Source organism: Eptatretus burgeri, chromosome 2 (assembly GCF_056783735.1).
Source record: "Eptatretus burgeri isolate ZD-2024b chromosome 2, Ebu_testis_v1, whole genome shotgun sequence".
Taxonomy (NCBI): domain Eukaryota; kingdom Metazoa; phylum Chordata; class Myxini; order Myxiniformes; family Myxinidae; genus Eptatretus; species Eptatretus burgeri.
Window position 1 is genome coordinate 130733069 of NC_140962.1, and position 23647 is coordinate 130756715.

The following is a 23647-nucleotide window of genomic DNA, read 5'->3' on the forward strand; positions in this document are numbered from 1 at the left end:
ACGAGTCCGACGTGGAGACCGAGATATCAGGCGCGAGGAAGAAGGAGAAGACTCGTGGTGAGTTAAACATGCGGACGCTGAGAAGGAGAAGGAAGAGAGACGGATAAGAGGGAAGAGTTGGACGAGGATCGTCGGCCGTGGGGATGATGCATCGTCGCACGGCGATGTCCCTTTGCCTCTCCCTCACGGCTCTGTCATTCTCTTCATCTTCCCACACTCTCGAGGAATCCGCCGGTGGGTCTTTGTTCTTTTGATAACCCCTTGTTCAGACTTTAGGTCTTCTTCCATTTGCAGAACCTGTAAAATTATTCATTCCATTATTCGTTCCTCTGATTCATTCATTCTTCTTGGAGAAAAATCCCGCAGGATTTCGTAAGAATCAAAACTATTGTGAAATAATATTATTTTTTTATTAAAAAAAAATATATAAATTTTATTGATAATTAATACAGAACGTGCGATATTCCTTATTTATGTGTATTATTCCTTCACCAGCTAGAACGAAATTTATTTATTTATTATACACCATTAATTGCTTTAATGATTAATAGATTTGCAGAAAACAAAAACTCGCTCCAGCTTCGGTTATTAAATGTATTTTGGTAAAAAAAAAAAAACGAGTACAATCCATGCATTGAGGAATTAAAATGCATTTAAATACTCGAGGGGTCTTCACAACATTAATTACGAGGGACAATCAGGAAACCTGCAGCCTAGCATCAAAAATTAGTCAATTAATGGAATGAGTTTATCTTGTGTGTACATACCTTCTTTCTTTCGCATCCGACAATGAGTTACGTTAGTTCACTTCACCCACATGTTGAGATTCATCGTTTCGAGCATCCATTTCATTGATTTGTTTGGTGTACCTCGAGGAACCTGTGGCTCACGATAATCTGGGGAACCTCAGTTAAAATGTCATGTACAAACAGTACAATATGCATTTATCTACTCATTATGTCCTTGTAATTAATTGCATCTCATGTTGAAGTGCACTAATATCTCACTCATAATAATGTCCATGGAATATCAAGTTCAGGTGAATTGATATCTCACAATGTCCATGTAATTCTTGTTAAAGTGCATTGATATCTCATAATGTCCATGTAATTCTTCTTGAAGTGCATTGATATCTCATAATGTCCATGTAATTCAGGTTAAGGTACATTGATATCTCATAATGTCCATGTAATTCAGGTTAAGGTACATTGATATCTCATAATGTCCATGTAATTCTTGTTAAAGTGCATTGATATCTCATAATGTCCATGTAATTCAGGTTAAGGTACATTGATATCTCATAATGTCCATGTAATTCTTGTTAAAGTGCATTGATATCTCATAATGTCCATGTAATTCAGGTTAAGGTACATTGATATCTTATAATGTCCATGTAATTCTTGTTAAAGTGCATTGATATCTCATAATGTCCATGTAATTCAGGTTAAGGTTCATTGATATCTCATCATGTCCATGTAATTCAGGTTAAGGTACATTGATATCTCATGATGTCCATGTAATTCAGGTTAAGGTACATTGATATCTCATAATGTCCATGTAATTCAGGTTAAGGTGCATTGATATCTCATAATGTCCATGTAATTCTTGTTGAAGTGCATTGATATCTCATAATGTCCATGTAATTCAGGTTAAGGTACATTGCTATCTGATAATGTCCATGTAATTCAGGTTAAGGTACATTGATATCTCATAATGTCCATGTAATTCTTGTTGAAGTGCATTGATATCTCATAATGTCCATGTAATTCAGGTTAAGGTTCATTGATATCTCATAATGTCCATGTAATTCAGGTTAAGGTGCATTGATATCTCATAATGTCCATGTAATTCTTGTTGAAGTGCATTGATATCTCATAATGTCCATGCAATTCAGGTTAAGGTACATTGATATCTCATAATGTCCACGTAATTACCTTCGCAAATTTTGTTGCGATGGTTATGTTTTGATCGCTGTGTATTTATTTATTTGTGAATATGTGTGTTTGTTTGTTTGTTAGTCGCATAACTCCAAAAGTATTGAACTGAATCGCAGCAAATTTGGTGGGATGAATGGTTATTATCCGAGGACCATTTGATTAGATGTTGGGAGCGATCGGGTCAAAGGTCAAGGTCATGAAAAGGTCAAAATCGTCTTTTTACCATAGCGTGGTCAATTTGTATCCAATTTGCATGCAACTAATGCCAAAATGTTCAGAATTCAATGCCCCATCTTGTGATATGTGACATGACACAATGACGTAATAACCCTTATTCGCGGTTGGGAGTCAAAGGTCGGGGGGGGGGGTCACGACATTGCAAAATGTGCAGTTTTAGTCATAACACGGTCAATTCTTATCCGATTTGCATGAAACCAACACCAAAATGTTGACTGTTCTTTTCCCCACACTCTAATACCAATTAAAAAATTAAGAGTACAAAGGTCAAGGTCGAGGTCATGAAAAGGTCAAAATCGTCATTTTTGTACAATGAATGTTTGTTTGTTCACAACAAATAACTTATTTAGAAAAACAGAAACTCGTGTGTGCTAAATGCCGCTAAAATGCCAGAAAATAATATCTTATCATGTGACCAGTTGTCATCAGATTGACTTGACACCGACACCCAAAAAGGTCAGGGAGTTCATACAGAAATTGTACAATGTACATGAATCAGTGTCAAACAGCAGGAAATTTAATGTTTTTAAGCGATCATAACACATATGAGATGGCAGATGTGGTATGGGATTAAATACCCTCACAATCAATGGTTTCTGGGGGGGGGGGGGAAATGTAGCATTGGTGAAGGTATATGCGCTCTACTGAGTGTCCGTTCTAGTTCTCATTAAAGTGCATTGATATCTCATAATGTCCATGTAATTCAGGTTAAGGTACATTGATATCTCATAATGTCCATGTAATTCTTGTTAAAGTGCATTGATATCTCATAATGTCCATGTAATTCAGGTTAAGGTACATTGATATCTCATAATGTCCATGTAATTCTTGTTGAAGTGCATTGATATCTCATAATGTCCATGTAATTCAGGTTAAGGTACATTGATATCTCATAATGTCCATGTAATTCAGGTTAAGGTTCATTGATATCTCATCATGTCCATGTAATTCAGGTTAAGGTACATTGATAAATCATGATGTCCATGTAATTCAGGTTAAGGTACATTGATATCTCATAATGTCCATGTAATTCAGGTTAAGGTGCATTGATATCTCATAATGTCCATGTAATTCTTGTTGAAGTGCATTGATATCTCATAATGTCCATGTAATTCAGGTTAAGGTACATTGATATCTCATAATGTCCATGTAATTCTTGTTGAAGTGCATTGATATCTCATAATGTCCATGTAATTCAGGTTAAGGTTCATTGATATCTCATAATGTCCATGTAATTCAGGTTAAGGTACATTGATATCTCATGATGTCCATGTAATTCAGGTTAAGGTACATTGATATCTCATAATGTCCATGTAATTCAGGTTAAGGTATGTACATTGATATCTCATAATGTCCATGTAATTCAGGTTACGGTACATTGATATCTCATAATGTCCATGTAATTCTTGTTGAAGTGCATTGATATCTCATAATGTCCATGTAATTCAGGTTAAGGTACATTGATATCTCATAATGTCCATGTAATTCTTGTTGAAGTGCATTGATATCTCATGATGTCCATGTAATTCAGGTTAAGGTACATTGATATCTCATAATGTCCATGCAATTCTTGTTAAAGTGCATTGATATCTCATAATGTCTATGTAATTCAGGTTAAGGTAAATTGATATCTCATAATGTCCATGTAATTCTTGTTGAAGTGCATTGATATCTCATAATGTCTATGTAATTCAGGTTAAGGTACATTGATATCTCATAATGTCCATGTAATTCTTGTTGAAGTGCATTGATATCTCATGATGTCCATGTAATTCTTGTTGAAGTGCATTGATATCTCAGAATGTCAATGTAATTCTTGTTGAAGTGCATTGATATCTCATAATATCAATGTAATTCAGGTTAAGGTACATTGCTATCTCATAATGTCCATGTAATTCTTGTTGAAGTGCATTGATTTCTCATTATGTTCATCTAATTCAGGTTCAGGTACATTGATATCTCATAATATCCATGTAATTCTTGTCAACGTGCATTGATATCTCATAATGTCTATGTAATTGAGGTTAAGGTACATTGATATCTCATAATGTCTATGTAATTGAGGTTAAGGTACACTGACATCTCCAAATGTTCTAGTCCTGCACCGACTAACAGTACTCGTATATATTTAAGCTCCTCCATGAACCCAACGTCAATGGTAAGTAAATAAATACTGCGCAATCCCAGATGTTAATGTGTGTTCCCTCTTTTGGTTTGAATTGCTAAAGTCTCCTTGTGCTGGTTACATCACGACGACGATTGGTGGGCTCGTTGTACAAACAAAGCAGTTGTTTCATTGAAGTATAAATTACTCCGCGTGCATCGTTGTTCATCTCATTTTGATACGAGTCAGTTTTGCAGATGATACTCTTCATTCAGAACCTGATTATGACAACAGAGCCCATTGTTTAAGATATATTTTATTTATTTATTTATTTATGTTGACTGCCTCACCATCATGATGTAAGGGATTTAAACTTTGAGAAAATCTTCAACAAGGCCCTGAAAATCTGAAACTGCCACCTGTGTTTGGTTGTTGATTTTAACTTTTTTAATCTCCTGTGGCCGCTGCACATCATTATAATCCTTTCAAAAGCGACTATGTTCCCATGGTTGAACTCATTTTGCCAAGAGTAATCGCTGCTTGGGAGAAAGGCTCACCGATGACTGGTTGTTAATTTCAGCATTGTAACTCAACAAGGTTATTTGCCCGACTTCTGAAAAGTGTCAATACTGACTGAACCAGCTCTCTCTAACCCCAACCACCTATTGCCTCTTTCTCCAGCTCTTCCTTGGCTGACTGTGCCTCGCTTGCTCTCCAGAACTTCAGACACCCAGGTATATATTTATATCCCTTTCATCCAGAGGCTTATGTTGTGCTTATCTTGGTCTACAGCTTTTTGCTAAAGCGTTTCAATAGCTCAGAGATTATTTTCATATCCTTTGCAGGTCAGCTGAGTAGATATGAAAGTGTTGTTTTGTTTTGATAGCCAGCTGCATCCTTCTTGAAGTTGGGAAAATGTTCTTATCTGTGCAAGTGGAACCTCCTTCATTTCAACAGCTGCCTCTACTTCTGCTTATGCATGTCACATGGCCTATTTCAACCTGATAGACAAAGGGGACATAAAGTAAAACGACACTGTTTTGTTTTTGAGCTCGTCAGATTCCTAGCTCTTGAAAAAATATCAAGAATCATAGTACTGTACTGATTCATGAAGTATACAGACTGATTATATTTTATGAACAATACAGTACTCAGTCTTTCATTAGGATCACTTGTTAGCCTTGGGGCTGGCAGGATGGTCGAGCGGTATGCACACTAGCCTCTAAGAAGTCTAGCCTGAGTTTGAATTCCGATCCTGCTATAAACTGTCATCCCGGTGTTTCAGAGGCAGGGTGATTCATCAGTGTGTGTGTCATCTCTCAGATGAACGTTAAACGGGATTTTTTCGTCTGCCAACATTAGTTGGTGCACGTTAAAGATCTCATGGTGTCCTTCGCAAACAGTCGGTGGGATATCATCGGCATCATGAGCAAATTACAAATTCTTGCTCTAACTACTGCTGAGAAGGCAATGGCAAACCCTCTAGGATAACCCTTGTCAAGAAACTGCTTCAGCAGCCCTGAACCTGACTTCGGGCAGAACACCAGAAAACAATATTTGCCTCTACTGTTCCCAAAGAGAGAGGCTTTGTAATTGCACTGTATATCGGAGTGTGAGTGTGTGAGTCTGCATAACACTGCAGTAAAAAGCTTTTTATAAAATTAAACAATAAATAAATAGATAAAACAGCAAATATATATATATATATATATATATATATATATATATATATATATATATATATATATATATATATATATATATATATATATATATATTCTGGAAACATGTGGAGTGTGACAAGCACTCCCCCGATCCTCATTGGACATAGTCCTACACCAAAGCCTCACCTCCAACCCAGACGCCTCGCCCAGCAACTCAAACAGGCCTCAAACAGAAAAAAGATGATATGGTCAACATCAGTTAATCATCAAATGGAGCCGCTTATCCAGATTCCAGGTTAATTTGCCCTCATCAGGATGGCATACCGATAAATATCTAACCAATGATGACCACATTCATTGTTTATATTTCAGACTTCTGGATGAATGGTTTGCATTAGCGGGAGCAATCGTCTGGGTGGTAGACGGATGGTTGCTCTTTGCAGATTATGTAGTTTTACCATGTGAGACATAATTTGTGGCGATACTTACAATAACAGTCAGGAGGAGCCTCTGATCTCTGGTTGAATGGTTTGCATTAGCGGGAGCAATTGTCTCCGTGGCAGATGGATGGTTGCTCTTTGTGGATTATGCGGTTTTACCGTGTGAGACATAATCCACGGCGATGCTCATCATAACAGTCAGGAGGTGCGTCTGACATATATATGTATATATACGTATGTGTGTACGTATGTACGTACGTATATATGTACGTATATATGTACGTACGTACGTACGTACATACGTACATATACGTATACGTATATGTATGCGTATGCACACGTACTTATACATTTATATATTTATATATTACTGACGGGGTATGCTGACACATTGGAAGCAATAACGAACTGTGCTCCCCTATTGTCTCAGTTCACTCACCTTTTTTTTCATTTATTTGTATTTTCAATTACTGATGCTTTCTGGTGGTTCAGTGATTCCTCCCAACCCCCCCCCCACCTCCCCCCACTGTATCGGGTTCAATGTCAATCAGCATGTGAAATTACCATGCTTCCCCATTGTCTTGGGTTGCTCACATACATTTATTTTTTCATTTACTTATTTTCATTAATTTATATTTTCATTTATGGATGCTTTCCAATGGTTCTTTGATTCCCCCCCCCCCCCCCAGTGTATTGGCTTTGGTGTCCATTGACACACAGGAATGATGGGCCAAATGGCCTCCTCCTGTGTCCAAGTTCCAAATAATGCACAGGATGTATGTAGTATTTGCAGCCACAGCAAATTGTGTTTCAAGATAGCATTCACTGCATTTGCAGCACACTTCAGACCACAGTCTCGACTGGTGTGTCTGGGTGGCTTTACTCATATTTCAAGCTGGCTACTCAAGTCCATGGTCTGAGGTGTGCTGTCATGCCTATCGGCTTGATTCATTTTCCTCGTTGGCCTGAGCTACAGCTTGACTAAGTGGTCTAATATCACCGTAACATTTTTAGCTTATCTGGAATTTCAATTCCAGATAAGATATTGTCATCGTGCACCGTCCATCCATCTATCTCCTATTTCGACTTTTCCGGTCAAACCGCTGGGCCGATCTTGCTGAAATTTGCCAGCAATGTTCTTTTTCTGACTGGTAACAGGAATTGCAAAGCTCGTTCCGGTGACATGACTTTAAGTAGGTCAAAATGGCCGGCATTGTCAATTTCTTTCGAAATCTTCTTCACCAGACCCACCAGTCAGAATGCTACCAAATTTGGGTTGCAGCATTAGGCCATGGCCCAGATAAGCTACAGGTCCAGTGGTCCTATTTTTTTATATCTAATTTAACCATAAATAGATTTTATACCTTAAATGTGGATTATGTCAATGTTAACCGGTCCCATTTGTGGTGGTGTTTTTGTGCGTATCGAGATTTAATGTAATATAGAGTTCATTTTGAGGCATCGTACACACAGCTTTGCGCAGCAATGAATTGGGTTATAAATATTTGCATTGAGGAAATATTTGCCAAATTAAAAAAAAGAAATTGTTTCATCGTTCATAAATTTTTAATCTTAAAAAAAATGTCACACTCAGTGGCTTGTTGTGTGAAAGGGGTCACATAAACAAAAAAATAATTAAGAACCAATGTTCTAATGGATTGGCCATTGTGTTTTTCCTGAACCTCTGCTCATTCCAAAATCAATGGTACTGTGTTTTAGTCTGAGTGAGTGAGTCTGCACTTGTTCTCAAATCAACTGTATTCTATATTCACCAGCGAAGCTCTGCACTGTCCAATGCTTTGTTTTGTTTCAAAATGCATTTCCTATATCATGATGAAATAATAGCTCCGTTATCGTTATGTACTTGTGCTGCAACCACGGAACCCATGTAGAGATTGCTTTTGGTATCTTGTTGAAAAATCAAATCATTGGCCCATTTGAATTTTCATGTTTTCAGAAATCCTGTAAGCCGCAACTCAACATAGACTTCATTTTTTTTTTTTCCTCACTCTTCTGCTTTTGGTTTGTTTCACCACAATATAACAGTGAGAAGAAGATAAAACTATGGCAACAATATGATGCTTGTGGGGTGGAAGATGGGGGAAGGGTCTTCTTCTCCTCCCCCTCTTCCCGTTATAAGGGGTGAGCTCTGATGGCACCAAACTTCGGCCCTGCCTTGACCACGATACTCCTCGACGTCCCTCTGTCCTCAGCCAACTCTCTCCACTCTCCAACCACCCCTACCTTACAGATATCCCTCCTCACACAAGCCTCCCATCTCAACCCTGGTCTACCTCTTTTCCTTCTAACTTGCTCCCTCAACCTATCTGCTCTCTCTCTTCCATTCTCTCTTCCCCCATCTGCACCAAGTGTCCAGCCCATCTCAGCCAGAATTTCACCAATCTCCCCATCAAACTCACCTGCACACCAATCTCCTCACTCAGTTCATCCATCCTCCTTCTATCCACTCTCTTCACTCCTACAATCCTGACCCAGTTGTTCTCGCAAACCTGCAGCCTCTGTTGTTGTCTCTCTGTCAGTGCCACGGTCTCCATGCCGTAAAGGTAGGCCGGTGTTACACACGACATCAGAACCTTCCCTTTCAATTTTTTTGATATTTTTCTGCCTTGTCTGCCATTACTCCCTCCACCCTCCTCCACACATTCGCACCCACCTGAATCCTCCTCCGCACCTTTGCCTCAAACTGTAGTCTGCCCATTTTAACAAACTCAACATAAAGTGCTCCAACTACAGCTAAAGTTCAGGATCAGTCATGGAATCAAAGGTCTCCAATAGATCATCAAAGATTTAGGATCATTAAATGGAAGGCATACTGATTTTGCAGATATTTGCAGATAGTATGAGATACTACTCTCTCTTTCCACCAGAACCACGTTGTCAATCACTGAGAACAAATTGACCATAGTTCTTCTTCTTCTTCTTTCGGCTGCTCCCTTTTTAGGGGTCGCCACAGCAGATCATCCGTATGATCCGCATAGTGATTTGGCACATGTTTTACGCCGGATGCCCTTCCTGACGCAACCCTGGTCGCCTCTTACGACACAGGGATATGGTACACCTATTTTAACCGGGGTATACACCGGCCCAGTATACTGGTACTCATTTCGCTGACCTCGGAAGGATGACAGGCTGAGTTAACCCCCTGGTGTATTAATTCATTGCCCAACGGGGCTTGAACTCAGGACCTTTTGGATCCCAAGCCGCTGCCCTAACCACTGCGCCAACACCAGGCATTGACAAATTGACCATAGTTATGTGAAAATATTTTAACATAAGTGAAAGTGTAAACACTTTACATATGCAGCTTGAACATTTATGCCTCTTTGCGTACAAAACAGCATGCTTTCTGTCTGTTAAAGGTTTGTCCGCATCAGGTGGATATCCACCTTAATTTGTTCGGGAAGGACATCGAGCTGCATCTCAAGAAAAATGAGTGAGTAGACGTACATCATTCAAACAATGTAGAATAAATGTTACGCTGAAAAGATTGGAGCAGGCCAAGGTCACCATTTTGATGCAGGCACAGGCCTGCTTAAATGCATCAGGGGACTTTTGTATTTGCATCTCCGGTTGCAAACAGCTGTGGTCAAACATTTGGAGTTTAAAAAAATATATATATCTTCGGCTTGTAATCGAGCTGCCACATGCACACATCCCACAAACATACAGACAAATACACAAGACACAATACAGGACTGTTCGATGAGACAAGCAGCCACTGAGCTTGGGGGAAAGTGCCGTCACTTCCTGTACCAGCAATGTCACAACAATAGCACCGCCTTTCTCACCACACTCAGCTGGGCATTTCCTGAAGAGGAATTTCTTCCTCCCCATGGATGCCAACCGATGAGGATTATCTGTGTTCTTATCATTTTTAATGCTGAACATCAAGCAAGGAAGCAGCACATACCGTATTTAAGTCTTTGTTATGACTTGACCAAGGTTTGAGTCGCTGACTTCCCAGATTTGGAGCAGACGCTCTTAGCTTTACACCACCAAGTCTGCAAGTAATAACATTGTGTTTGCTCATGATGAATTCGTGTGTGGCCAAAATTGAAACTGGAGGTAACGTGAGTTTCCTTTGTGGTTTTTTTTTTTTTTTACGTGTTTGAAAGGGTCGTGTTAATGCAGCAAGTTTTCAGGCTCTTCTATCCCGATTGGCAATGGAGTCACAGCTGATGTAAAATATGACCTTGTATGGTGCAATGTTGTAATGGTGGTATATTCGGTGTGCCAGAAACCGAATGACATCATATGTATTTTGTTTCAGTTATAAGGTGCACTCTTTTCTGTATATGCTAAATCAAGGCTCATGGAAGAGCGAGAAGACAGGGGGTAAAAAAAAGTAATGTATTGACAGCACAGTGGTGGGGCTACAGTTGGACACATCAAACGAGGAAGTGAACGAACAGTAATGGAGGAGGGAGGAGAAGAAACACAGTAACCTGTAGGTAAGAATGTTGGGTTATGTGGAGTTAATGAGGACAGAAAAGATTGCGAGTAGGGTTGGGGGGGGGAGGTGACATGTGTTTGTGGTGCCCCACCTGCTTGAAGCCCTGGAAGAGTGGGATTGAATTGACAGTCTCAGGAAGACGGATCCACAATCAAAAACAGAAGAATGGAGGTACACAATAAACTTGGATCTTGGAGGTTTGACTAGCAGGGGGTTACTGGACGAACATGTGCATCCTAGAGAAGCTTGGGAAGGTCAGGGAGCTTAAAAAGCAGAAGGTGCTAGATGGGAAGCAGTAGGTGCACATGACCTGTCTGCAAGCAATGTGAAAGCAACAGACCTTATGTGAAAGCAACAGCCTCTATGTATAGGAAATACCATTTTGAGCCTTTAATTGCACTTTCACACACCATCATTCATTTCACAATGAAATGGAAACTGCAGGAGCCACATACCTAAGGAGAATAGCATGGCTCTGTTCAAAGGATAAATTTCAACCTGGCTTAAAAGAACCAAACTGTCATTGTAAAAAAGCAGCCCAACTACCTCATCAATGACCTTTGGGGAAGAAACTTTGCTGCATATATATTGGACTAGGATTCGATTATGAATTCAGCAAACTGGTTGCACCATTATTGAGGTGTTTCTATGCCACTGATGCAGTGCCTCTGCACATTAGGAAAGTGGAATTTTGCCAGGGTTATGGCAATAACTCGTTTGTTTATTTTTTTTTTAAGAAAAGTTTACAAGAGCAAGGCTCATGGAAGATCAAGGTTAAATTGACAGTGGGGTAGTGGGGTAATACAATTGGGCACAATGACAGACAGAAAAAAAAACCCCTCAAAACGCACACACTGAAATCAGCAAGTCAGAGTGTTGGGTTAGGAAGGGTTATGGTGGTAATAAAGATCATGGGAGATGACATGGCAGAGCACAGTCTGCATGGAGCTCGAGAGAGTGGGAGAGCACAGCTGTGGGAGGGTGGTTCCATAGATGAGAGAAGCGAGGAACAAAGGAGTTGAAGTGTATGATTTGGAAGTTTGTTCGAGATCCCATCATTTGTCGATACACATGGGGGGAGCTTCAACATCCACCAGCTAATACGCTCAGATGGGTCGCTAGCTTAATGTCCATGGGACAGTGCACTCATTCATGTAACACCCAGTCTGCAAAACGCTACTGTGACCGTTTATCGTCAGACAGATAATTGATTTGAGAGCTCAACGGTGAGTGTGCTACCTCTGCCCCTTCCTAACAGATGAGGGAGAGGTAAATCAATGTTTTCACACCTCTTCTGGTACACATTTGACATTATTCCACATGTTGTACTGACTATTCACACCCTCATGGCACTTTGGGACGGTATTAAAATGTTACTTCCGAAAAGGCAGCGCTGCCATAAATCTCCTCGATCAAAGATCATAAAACCTCTATCAATAAAAACCTCACAATCTTGCATAAGATGGAATAAAAGACAAATATAGATACCTAAACGTAGCCATTTAAAGCAATTAGTGCATCTCTGGAAGATATGAAATGACATAATGTCAAAAGCCAAAACCCAAAAAAATAAACTGTTGAGTTCAAGATATGGAAACCAGTTGGAGGTAAGATTCGAGTTAAGATAGGTTGAGAGATGTGGGGGAAAAAAATCCTTGCAAGGAAATCAATAAGGACAGAAAGTGGGGAAAAAGATGTACAGTACATCAAAATGATAGATTTGTGTTGAGATGATGACATAGAGACAAATGCAGGGTTGGGTGGGGTCATGGGGGGATGAGTTGGTTTGGAGGGTGCTGTGAGGGTGGGGAGGGGGAGGGTAATTGGAGCAAGGAGGAGAGTTGTTTTTTGTTTCAATATCAGGGCTCATGGAGGAGCGAGGTGGTGGAGGGTATGTACTGGTAATGCAAAAACAGTGGGACTCAAGTAAGGGAATGAATGAACCAGAGAGAGAGAGAGAGAGAGAGAGAGAGAGAGAGAGAGAGAGAGAGAGAGAGAGAGAGAGAGAGAGAGAGAGAGAGAGAGAGAGAGAGAGAAACACACAGTGAGAAGAAACACAGTAAACCTGTAAGGAAGAGGGTAGGTTAGCTAGTGTTAATGGGAGTAGAAAAGATTGAGGAAAGAAAACAGGGGTGTGGTGGGGTAACATGAAGTGGCAGGGCACCGCTGCTCGAGCTCTGGAAAGCGGTTCGACATACGGGAGAAGTGAGGAACATAAGAGTTGATGTGTGCATTCAGACTGGATTTTGGAAGTTCAATGAGAGGAGGGTTACAATTGTTAGTTGGAAAAATTAGGTGATAGGAAGTGGAGAATAAAGAATAATATTGCATTTACACCTGCATCCTAAACTGCCTTAGTTAATGTAGTCAACCAGCAACAAGAAAATGATTATGAGTTATATTTTAACTATTTGAGGATCAACTGTTTGCCAAGTTAACAAATGCATCTCACTCATTCCCTGTAGCTATCTGCTCACTCACAACTACACCCTCAAGCTGCAAAAGGCTCGCGGCTCAAGAGAGTTTGGTACAACATCTGGAGCGGTAAGTATTAGGTGATCTCCCGTTAAGTTGCACTGTTTTAACTCCAATTTCGTCCCACTGTAAAAACATTCAACATATTTCGTCTTAACTTTAACCACTTTTGGTGAACAATCCCATTGTGAGGAGCGAATTTAAACTTGATATAACGAAGAGTGATATTTTTCAAATCGTGATAAAAAAAAATCTAATTGGGGAGAAATCAAGTAAAACTCTTCCATGGTCAGTTTGCCAAAGTTTGCCAAAGTTTGGCTATTATGCCAAAGGTGAATTTATTTATTTATTTTTTTTGTAATATTGGGGGAGGGGTGCCATCTGACGGCAGTAAGTTGTGCTCACCCATCCTTATTGGGAGGGAGTCTTTTATTTTATGTACTAGAAAAACCCACTCCTTACAGGAACGGCCGGCCAGGCGGGTGGGGGTGGAGGGTGATCATGTTATTATCCTTATTATTACCTCCACCACCGAAGGTGGAAGGAAGTTATGTTTTCACCCCTGTCTGTTTGTCTTTGTGTTGGCTAATCTGAAAAAGTTGTGGACGGATTTGGATGAATTTGAGGGCAGGTTGGGAGTGTGACAAGGACAAACTGATTAGATTTTGGTGAAGATCCGGATCTGGATACGAGAATTATTTATTTTTTAAAGTGATTCTTCACCATTGAGAGATGGGGCCAAAAACGATATCAAGCATGACATTTCAAAAATATATTGGGCCCGATATGTTCTCATGGATCAGGCATGACATGGCGGAGGTGTGTGCTGTACCAAGTGCCCTTCCAGTCATGTTTGTTATTAATATTATTATTATTATTATGTAATATCGATACAAACAAATATGACATAATAGTGACTGGAGCTTTTCGTGCTGCACTCTTCAGGGTAAAAATCGCAGCAAGTGAAGGAGGAAGTGAAGGCGCGTGCTAATATACCCAAGTCTCAATGAGGTAGGCACTGATTGGTTCAACCGTCATGACGTCACGGTTAATCCGAACGCCCATTGGTCGGCTCATCATCTTCACCTCAAGCTCCCATTGGCTGGAGCAGAGTTCGTCGATGATTGACGTTTGCAACCGCATCCTGGAGAGAGGGGGGATGGGTTTCCCCGAAGGTCCATTCACCATTTGTACTTCCCTTGATCTTTCCATGCTGAAAGAGACACAGAGATCATACAAATTCCTTTTGGGAGCTTGAGATGAAGATGATGAGCTGACCAATGGGCGTTTGGATGAACCGTGACGTCATTACGGTTGAACCAATCAGTGTCTACCTTATTGAGGTTTGTGTATATTAGCACGCGCCTTCACTTCCTCCTTCACTTGCTGCAATTTTTACCCTGAAGAGCGCAGCACAAAAAGCTTCGGCTACTATTATGTCGTGTTTGTTTGTATCCATATTGAAGTTCTGTAGTACCAAACATTTGTTTTTATAATAATGTTAATATTATAATTTATGCTATTATTATTATTATTATTATTATTATTGTTGTTAGCCCGTCCTCCATGCAGTGGAAGACAGGGTTTTGCAATCACTTCAATGTGTCTGTCTGTCTGCGTGTCCGTCCGGGCCATAACTTTTTTACGATTTGAGATTTTGTCATGAAATTTTCAACAAACCTTTATTTTGAGACTATTGAGCAGACAAATTAATTATTTGGTCGAAAGGTCAAAGGTCAACGTCACGTAAAATCGTCAATTTTCATCCGATTGACCTGAAATTAAAATTTTTTGCATATTGGGTCACTAAATTGGTTCACCAATGAAAAGCTAGAAGCCAATTGTTTTGTTTTTAGAGCATAAGGTCAAAGGTCAAGGTTGCATAAAATCATCAATTCCCATTTGATTGACTTCAAATTTCAGCAGCATTTGCACACTGGGTCACTGAAGCCTATTGCTTTTGAGTTCAAAAGGTTAAAGTAGCAGAAAATCATGAATATTTTGGTTTCTTTGCCTCGGCCATCTGTGAGGGACAGAGGTTATGTTTTATCCCTGTCTGTTTATTTGTTTGTTTGTGTGCAGGATATCTCAAAAAGTTGTGGACGAATTCGGATTATATTTGGTGGGCAGGTTCAATGTGTGATGAGGATGAATTGATTAGATGTTGGTGAAGATTCGGAACTAGATATGACAAGTTTTTTAAATTCATTAAATGATTCTTCACCATTGAAAGATGGGGCCAAAAACGATATACAATATACTATATATACTATATAGCATGATATTTTAAAAAGTTTTGGACGAGTTCTGATAAAACTTGGTGGATGAATTGGTTAGTCGACAAGAACAAGCCAATTAGATTTTGGTTCAGGTCAGAATCCAGATCCAGCCTTTCGCTGAGATGCAAAATGTAAGCTTTTCAGCCTGGCAGAGGTTTCGGAAGTTTACAGTTTAGCAGTACTTTGACTCTGAGTTTGACCCAATTGTACATGCGGAGAAAGGAGTTAGATAAAAATAAAATTTGCTCTGTCTGCCTGTCTGGCAGTCAACTAAAATTTAAAATCATTCCAAACAGGAAATGTAGTGTTTTTAAGGACATTATAAAGGACACAAACAACAGGCATGAATAACTAATGTAACGTGTTAAATAAGGCAGTATAAGAAACACTGCATCATTGGCGGTAAACTTCCGAAATGTTTTTTTTTTTCAACAACCTTTAAAATCTTTATTTTATTTCAATTGAATTATATACTTGAAAACTGAAGAAAACAAATCACCTTCATGGCACTTTCAAAACATTCCATTTAGTGGTACATTGAAAAATATTCATGCTCTGAAGGCGGATTGAGTAATTGGGAAAAAACTATGAGAATCAGTGTTCACGCCATCTCATGCTCTGTGGGCAGAATAACTATTTGAGATTCTGTATTCTGATAAATATGGTGGTGCATAGAAGCCTGGTGTTGGCTTAGTGGTTAGGGTGGTGGCTTGGGATCCCAGGGTCCTGAGTTCAAGCCCCGTTGGCTGCTGAATTAACACCAGGGGGTTGACTCAGCCTGTCATCCTTCTGAGGTCGGCGAAATGAGTACCAGTGTACTGGTCCCGGTGTATGCCCCGGTTAGAATAGGTGTACCATATCCCTGTGTGTCGTAAGAGGCGACCAGGGTTGGCGTCAGGAAGGGCATCCGGCCATAAAACATTGCCTCAAGAAAAAGCCAAACCCCTGCACAGCAGGGAAAAATGGCTGTAAAAACGGTCATTTTTTTATGGTGGTGCATAGATAGCACTGTATGGTTAGAATATTGCCTTTTATACAATATTCACAAACAAAACAAATGTAGATAGTGCTTGGGAATGCAAAGGAAGCATTTAAAAGACTCTTCCCATGCCCTTTTTCTCAAGACTGCAAGAGGTTAGGTGTTCAGTTAACTCTCCAGTTCCTTTTTCTATTGGAAGTGACCTTGGGAAATCGCCATGGTAATGTGGAACGATGCTCAAGCTGCTATATATACACCTCAACAGGGCGTTTTTCTAAGGTGGGAAAAATCAATAAAACGTGCTCCATTCCTCCAGATTATTTTTGCAGTCGAATATGAAGCAACAAAAGGTCTCTCTTACAATTCCCAGACTGCTCTTCAATTCAATTTCATAATAATTCCTCTTCAACACAATTAAAGGCAATGAAGCATCACTCTCAATACCTTCTCCCTCCAGTGCAGGGAACAGCGCTACACGGTGTAGAGTACACATCGATGTAGAGAATTTGAATCGGTCACACCTTTGAAAACCTTGAAGGGGGGTGGGGTGGCAGAGAAGGGGAGAAGTTGTTACACCCTTTGCTTATGATCCTTAGTCCCCTTGGCAAGTTTAGTTGAGATGGGCTAAGTAATGACCTGGTACATCGACCACAGACAGACATACAGGCACACCAAATTGCGTATTTTAGGATGATGGTAATTTTAATTTTTGGGAGACGTTGATGATAGGTGGGTGTACTATAGTTGTCAAACATTCTTCATGAAATACAATATGATTCCGTTGTCTGATATGAATATTATGTTTAAATTATTGGGGTTGAAGGACTGAGCTAGAAATAAATTCTGATAGCTTGGTTTTTCAAGTTGCGCCACTCTTTGGATACTATGGATGGGTCAATCTATTTATTACATACTGCTGTGTGGGGGGGGGGGGAGAAGGGGTGGTTGAGGGAATTTGGTGGGGGCCTTGGGGAAGAGTTAAGTGATTGAGAATGAAAGAGTAAAGATGATGTTAGAAGAGATTTACACAGGGAAGTACTGGCATGTATGAGACATATAGGGAGGAATGAAAGGAGGGATGTGGGGGTTAGTGGTGGGGGGGGTCAGTACAGTGCAACATGTTAAAATTATGCCGTTTTTGCATACATAATAAATATATGGCATACATTCTCTCCGACATTATTTCTCAAGACCATTTGATTTGCTTCTCGAAACAAGTGGTTACAGGCATTTGCTAACTGCTCCCAAGTGAAATAATAAAAAATGTAAAAATGATTAGTCAGCACCATGCAACAAATAATTCCAAACAACATCTTTCACAGAATCATTCTCTTCTTCGTAGCATCGTTCATATGCACATTTGTGGGCACTGAATGTATCACACAATGGTGTTCTAAGGTCCCCGTCATGTCGTGATAAACCTCCGAGATCTTCAAAGGTGCAATTTTGTGTACATGTGGTTTGGCACAGCTTGCAGGCGGAAATGTCAAACTGCACTTACAGGAGGTTACCTGCCTTTACCATTGCCATATAGAAACATAAATGAATTCAGAGCCAATAGATGCAATGCGTTCTGCGTAACGTTCTGGGAATTTGAGGGTTTAACAAATGACGAAATTGAGAAGCTGAAAGTTGTTTCGATGTTACATTTTGTTCCTTGGTCGCATCAAAAACTTATTCTTAAATAACCATTAATCCATGCCTCTTTTAAAGGGTCTCACATTCTTGTATTAGCTGAACATACAGTATGTGGTTTATGTGAAAGTATACACACAACAAGGTCTTCCTGGCACTATTCCTGTGTGACACACATGTAAAAAGAAACAAAATACCTCTTGGATGGGCATTGTTTTCTGTTTGTTGTTCTCCAGGATGATTATGTTCTGATAATTTCCTTGTCTTCCACAGTTTAGCAAATTAAAGTTGTATGTGTGATCATAAAAGGACCTCATGATCTCTCTGAAAGTGGAATGTTTAAAATAAATTGTTTCATTTTAAATATATTTGTTTTATATTGCCTGACTTGTGCCTGATATTGATAGATATTATTCGGCAAAGTAATATTAAAATAGAACGCGCACTCAGTCGAGCGCATACCTTCGCCAACGCTACACCCCCCCCCCCCCAGAAACCGTTGATTGTGAGGGTATTTAATCCCATACCACATCTGCCATCTCATGTGTTATGATGGCTTAAAAACATTAAATTTCCTGCTGTTTGACACTGATTCATGTACATTGTACAATTTATGTATGAACTCCCTGACCTTTTTGGGTGTTGGTGTCAAGTCAATCTGATGACAACTGGTCACATTATAAGATATTATTTTCTGGCATTTTAGGGGCATTTAGCACACACGAGTTTCTGTTTTTCTAAATAAGTTATTTATTGTGAACAAACAAACATTCATTGTACAAAAATGATGATTTTGACCTTTTCATGACCTCGACCTTGACCTTTGTACTCTTAATTTTGTAATTGGTATTAGAGTGTGGGGAAAAGAACAGTCAACATTTTGGTGTTGGTTTCATGCAAATCGGATAAGAATTGACCGTGTTATGACTAAAACCGCACATTTTGCAATGTCGTGACCCCCCCCCCTGACCTTTGACTCCCAACCGCTAATAAGGGTTATTACGTCATTGTGTCATGTCACATATCACAAGATGGGGCATTGAATTCTGAACATTTTGGCATTAGTTGCATGCAAATTGGATACAAATTGACCACGCTCTGGTAAAAATACGATTTTGACCTTTTCATGACCTTGACCTTTGACCCGATCGCTCCCAAAATCTAATCAAATGGTCCTTGGATAATAACCAATCATCCCACCAAATTTGCTGCGATTCAGTTCAATACTTTTGGAGTTATGCGAACAACAAACAAACAAACAAACACACATATTCACAAATAAATAAATAAATAAATACACAGCGATCAAAACATAACCTTCGCAACAAAGTTTGCGAAGGTAACTAGAGGGCTGCAGTTGGAGATCGCTGGTGGTTCCTGGCCAACTTGTACTGTGAGCCAAATGGTAGCACTTGAAATTCTGCCGCATAATAAAAACAAACTATTATTATTTTTTTATTATTTTTTATTTATTATTTTTTTGTTATTATTATTATTTTTTTAATTATTTTTATTATTATTTTTTTCCTATAAAGCAGGACACCATGGACATCAAACGAAACACTTAATGCCTCCCTCTGAGAACCATAATAATAACAAAAAAATAATCGGGGAATTAAATTTAAAAAAAGATTTAAAAAATGGAAAGAATAATTGAAAATTGAAAAGAAGGAATTGAAAATTGAAAATAACCATTGAAAAAAAAACAAATAAAAAATTAAATAATGGAGAAATTAAACAATTGAAATATATTTAAATGATTCAAAAATAATCATAATAATAATTGAAAAATTGGAAAAAAATTGAAAAATTCATTAAAAATTAAACAATAGAAAATTGAAAAAATTAATAATGAAAAATTGTCAAAAAAATTTGATAGTTGAAAAATGGGAAAAAAAATCTGAAAAAATAGAAAAAATAAATAATTGAAAAATTATTCTTCAAAAAGCAGGACACCATGGAGACAAGACTAAACACTTAATGCCTCCCTTTTGGAACCATAATAAATTTACAAATCATCTTTTTACTTTTGGTTAAATGTATTGTACATTTAAATGTATTGTACATTTGCTGAACCCAATTTAACTTTTGTACTGTTGTAAGTAAACATGACAAAGTTATCAATGTATGCATAAAGTTTGCTTTCCTTGAAAGTAAATATTTAACTGGACAACTCTGCATTTGCAGGACTGTTTATATGGTGGACACATGAGAGGAATGTCAAACTCTTTTGTGGTGCTGAGCACAAGAAAAGGCTTGAGGTACAGACAAAGACATCTATCATATCTTTCCCTCTTGCTGCAAGCTGCATGCTGAACATCCAATTATTTCAGTTGGACATTTTCACCTACATACCTGAACACTGGTTTATATTATTATTTGCACTCCCAAGCCAATAAATAAGAAATTTCCAGATATGTAGCATGATATCAATCTTCCTTTTTTTTTAGATACAAAATGTTGGTTTGTAGCACATCAAGGTGACACATGATCTGTCCAGGGATTCAAGGTGGTGGTGCATCACCATCTCATACTGTCTTGAAACCCCACTACTACAACTACTTACACATTGGCTACATATATTCCCACCTTCTTGTGAGATAGGCTGGGGAATGTTGATGGCCTTTCACGAACTGGCTGGCGAGGCCTGAGGTTGCACTGGAGGTGGTAGGAATTTGTTAGTTGTTCAGGGTACAGGTGATACCTCACCTATACTTCATGAAATACACCGTGGGGTCTTGTACAATTAACCAATGGCCAGTGGTGGTGGACGAGTCTTCCAGATTAATGTCCATACAGAGGACGGCAAACACATTGATGCATCGCCCTACATGCGAAACACCATGGTGACAGTTTATAGCCCAGCTGAGATTCAAACCCAGTATAGACTGCTCAAAGGTGGACACCCTACCCACAGTGCCTATAGAAAGTCTACACCCCCTTTCGAAATTTTCACCTTTTGTCGACTTAGAGCCTGAAATTAAATTAAATTAAATTAAATAAGACTTTTTCCATCTTGATTTACACATCGTAACCCACAACTTCCAAGTGAAAAACAAATTATACAAATTTCAGAAAATTAATTAAAAATACAAAACTGGAACATCTTGGTTGGATAAGTGTACACCCACCTGAGTTAATACTTGGTGGAAGCATCTTTGACAGCAATTGCAGCTGTGAGTCTGTTGGGATTGGTCTCTGCCAACTTTGGACACCTTGATTAGACAATATTTTTCCATTCTTCTGGACAAAACTGTTCAATATCAGTCAAGTTGCGTGGGTATCATTGATGGACAGCAATCTTCAAGTCATGCCACAGATTTTGATTGGATTTAGGTCGGGGCTCTGACTGGTCCACTAAAGGACATTTATCTGTTCCTTAGCCATTCCAGTGTAGCCGAAGCTGTGTGCTTCAGGTCATTGTCATGCTGAAAGGTGAACTTCCATCTCAATTTCAGCTTTCTTGCAGAGGGGCAGCAGGTTTTCCTCTCGGATTTTTCTGTATTTTGCTTCATCCATTTTCCCTTCTATTCTAACAAGTGCCCCAGTCCCTGCTGATGAGAAACATCCCCATAACATGATGCTGCCATCACTATGCTTCACAGTTGGTAATGTGCTGTGTTGGGTTTGTGTCAAATGTAATGTTTCGCATTTAGGCCAAAAAGTTCCATTTTTGTTTTGTCAGACGACAAAACATTTTGCCACGTGGATTCAGAATCTCCGGAGTGGTTATTTTTGCATACCTCAAACGGGACTCAAGGTGGGCTTTTTTAGGTAAAGGCTTTCTTCTTGCCGCCCGACCGTACAGGTCAGACTTGTGGCATGCTTGGGATATTATCACGTGCACACAGTGACCAGTCTTTGTGATAAAGGCATGAAGTTCTTTCAAAGTTGCCATTGGACTCTTGGTGGTCTCTCTGATCAGTCTCCTCCTTGCTTCATCATCCAGTTTGGAGGGACGGCCTGATCTAGGCATGGACTTGGTGGTGCCATATACCCTCCACTTCTTCATGATTGTTTTGACTCTGCTCCAAGGGATATTGAAGGCCTTTGAGATATCTTTTATACCCATCTCCTGATCTGTGCCTTTCAAGAACTTTATCCCGGAGGTCTTTTGAAAGCTCCTTTGTGCTCATGGTTGAGTTTTTGCTGTGAAATGCACTACCCAGCAGAGGAAACCTACAGTAACAGCTGATTTTATTCTGAAATAATCAGAATCACGACAATTTAACACAGGCGGAGGCCAATTAACTTGGTGTGTCATTTTGAAGGTGATTGGTTGCATCTGAGCTAATTACCTCCACCACTGAAGTTGAAGGAGGTTATGTTTTCACCCCTTTCTGTCTGTTTGTCTGTCTGTCGATCTGTTTGTGTACAGGATATCTCAAAAAGTTGTCGACGGATCCGAATGAAATTTTGTGGACAGGTTCCGTGTGTAACAAGGACGAACTGATTCAATTTTGGTGAAGATCCAGATGCGGATTCGGATCTGATAATTTTTAAGTGTTTCTTCACCATTGAGAGATCGGGCCACAAACCATATAGTATTGTATGGCATGATATTTCAAAAATGTATTGGGTCTGATATGTTCTCATGGATCAGGAATTACGTGGCGGAAGTATGCGCTCTACCAAGTGCCCTTCTCGTTTACAATTGCTATTATAAGGTGGAAACTTGTCCAACCAATGTATTCTCGTTTTGTATTTTTAATTAATTTTCTTAAATTTGTATAATTTGGAAGTTGTAGGTTATGATGTGTAAATAAAGGTGGAAAAAGTCTGATTTAATGCAATGTAATTCCAGGACATAAGGCAACAAAAGGTGAAAAATTTGAAAGGGGGTGTACACTTTTTATAGGCACTGTGTACCTCGAGGCTATCCTGGCAGCACATTGTCTCGATTCTCTTCCCATAATCTTTTCTTCACCATTTAGTCTCCTAACACCAACTGTTTTTATGTTCTTCATACCTGTATGCTTCCGTCTTTCATGTTGCACATTGTTTCATGTGACTGCTTGTTCTGTTTCTGCTTCCCACCATTATATGTATGTTTCCCCCTCATCATCTGACATAGTTTGTACATGAGGCCAGATCTTTTATACAGCATAAAACGGCTCACTTGGCAGTTTGGATGCATTCTGAAGCTATAAGTTAATTGATCATATGCTGTAATTAATCCAAATTTCTTGAGTAATGTTTCTACTAATCTTTGATTTGAACAAATTGATTCCTGCTTACAATGCTGACCAAATCACACTTTACATCACTGCAAGAAAGCTGTGGTTGAGCAGCAGGTCCCCTCCTGGTCATTGCTCGTTCAAAGCATTCTTCAGATTTGCTCCTCAACTGTGAAACTTCCTTTATTTTAAAAATCAACACAATTGTATCAATTTAAATCTCTCAAAGTATTTTACTGTACTTGC

The 23647-nt window shown here is 39.2% G+C and overlaps 1 protein-coding gene across 1 annotated transcript in view; it reads left to right on the forward strand.

Annotated features, from left to right (window-relative positions):
* Nucleotides 1-47: 47 nt before the first annotated feature.
* Nucleotides 48-23647, forward strand: part of LOC147033130 (disintegrin and metalloproteinase domain-containing protein 12-like) — an 88635-nt gene continuing 65035 nt past the window's right edge. The window contains exons 1-5 of the mRNA XM_085871236.1: nucleotides 48-234; nucleotides 4960-5012; nucleotides 9763-9836; nucleotides 13322-13400; nucleotides 20412-20485. Of these exons, the coding sequence (XP_085727362.1) occupies nucleotides 144-234; nucleotides 4960-5012; nucleotides 9763-9836; nucleotides 13322-13400; nucleotides 20412-20485 (371 nt within the window). The 5' untranslated portion in view covers nucleotides 48-143. The remainder of the gene's footprint in view (nucleotides 235-4959; nucleotides 5013-9762; nucleotides 9837-13321; nucleotides 13401-20411; nucleotides 20486-23647) is intronic.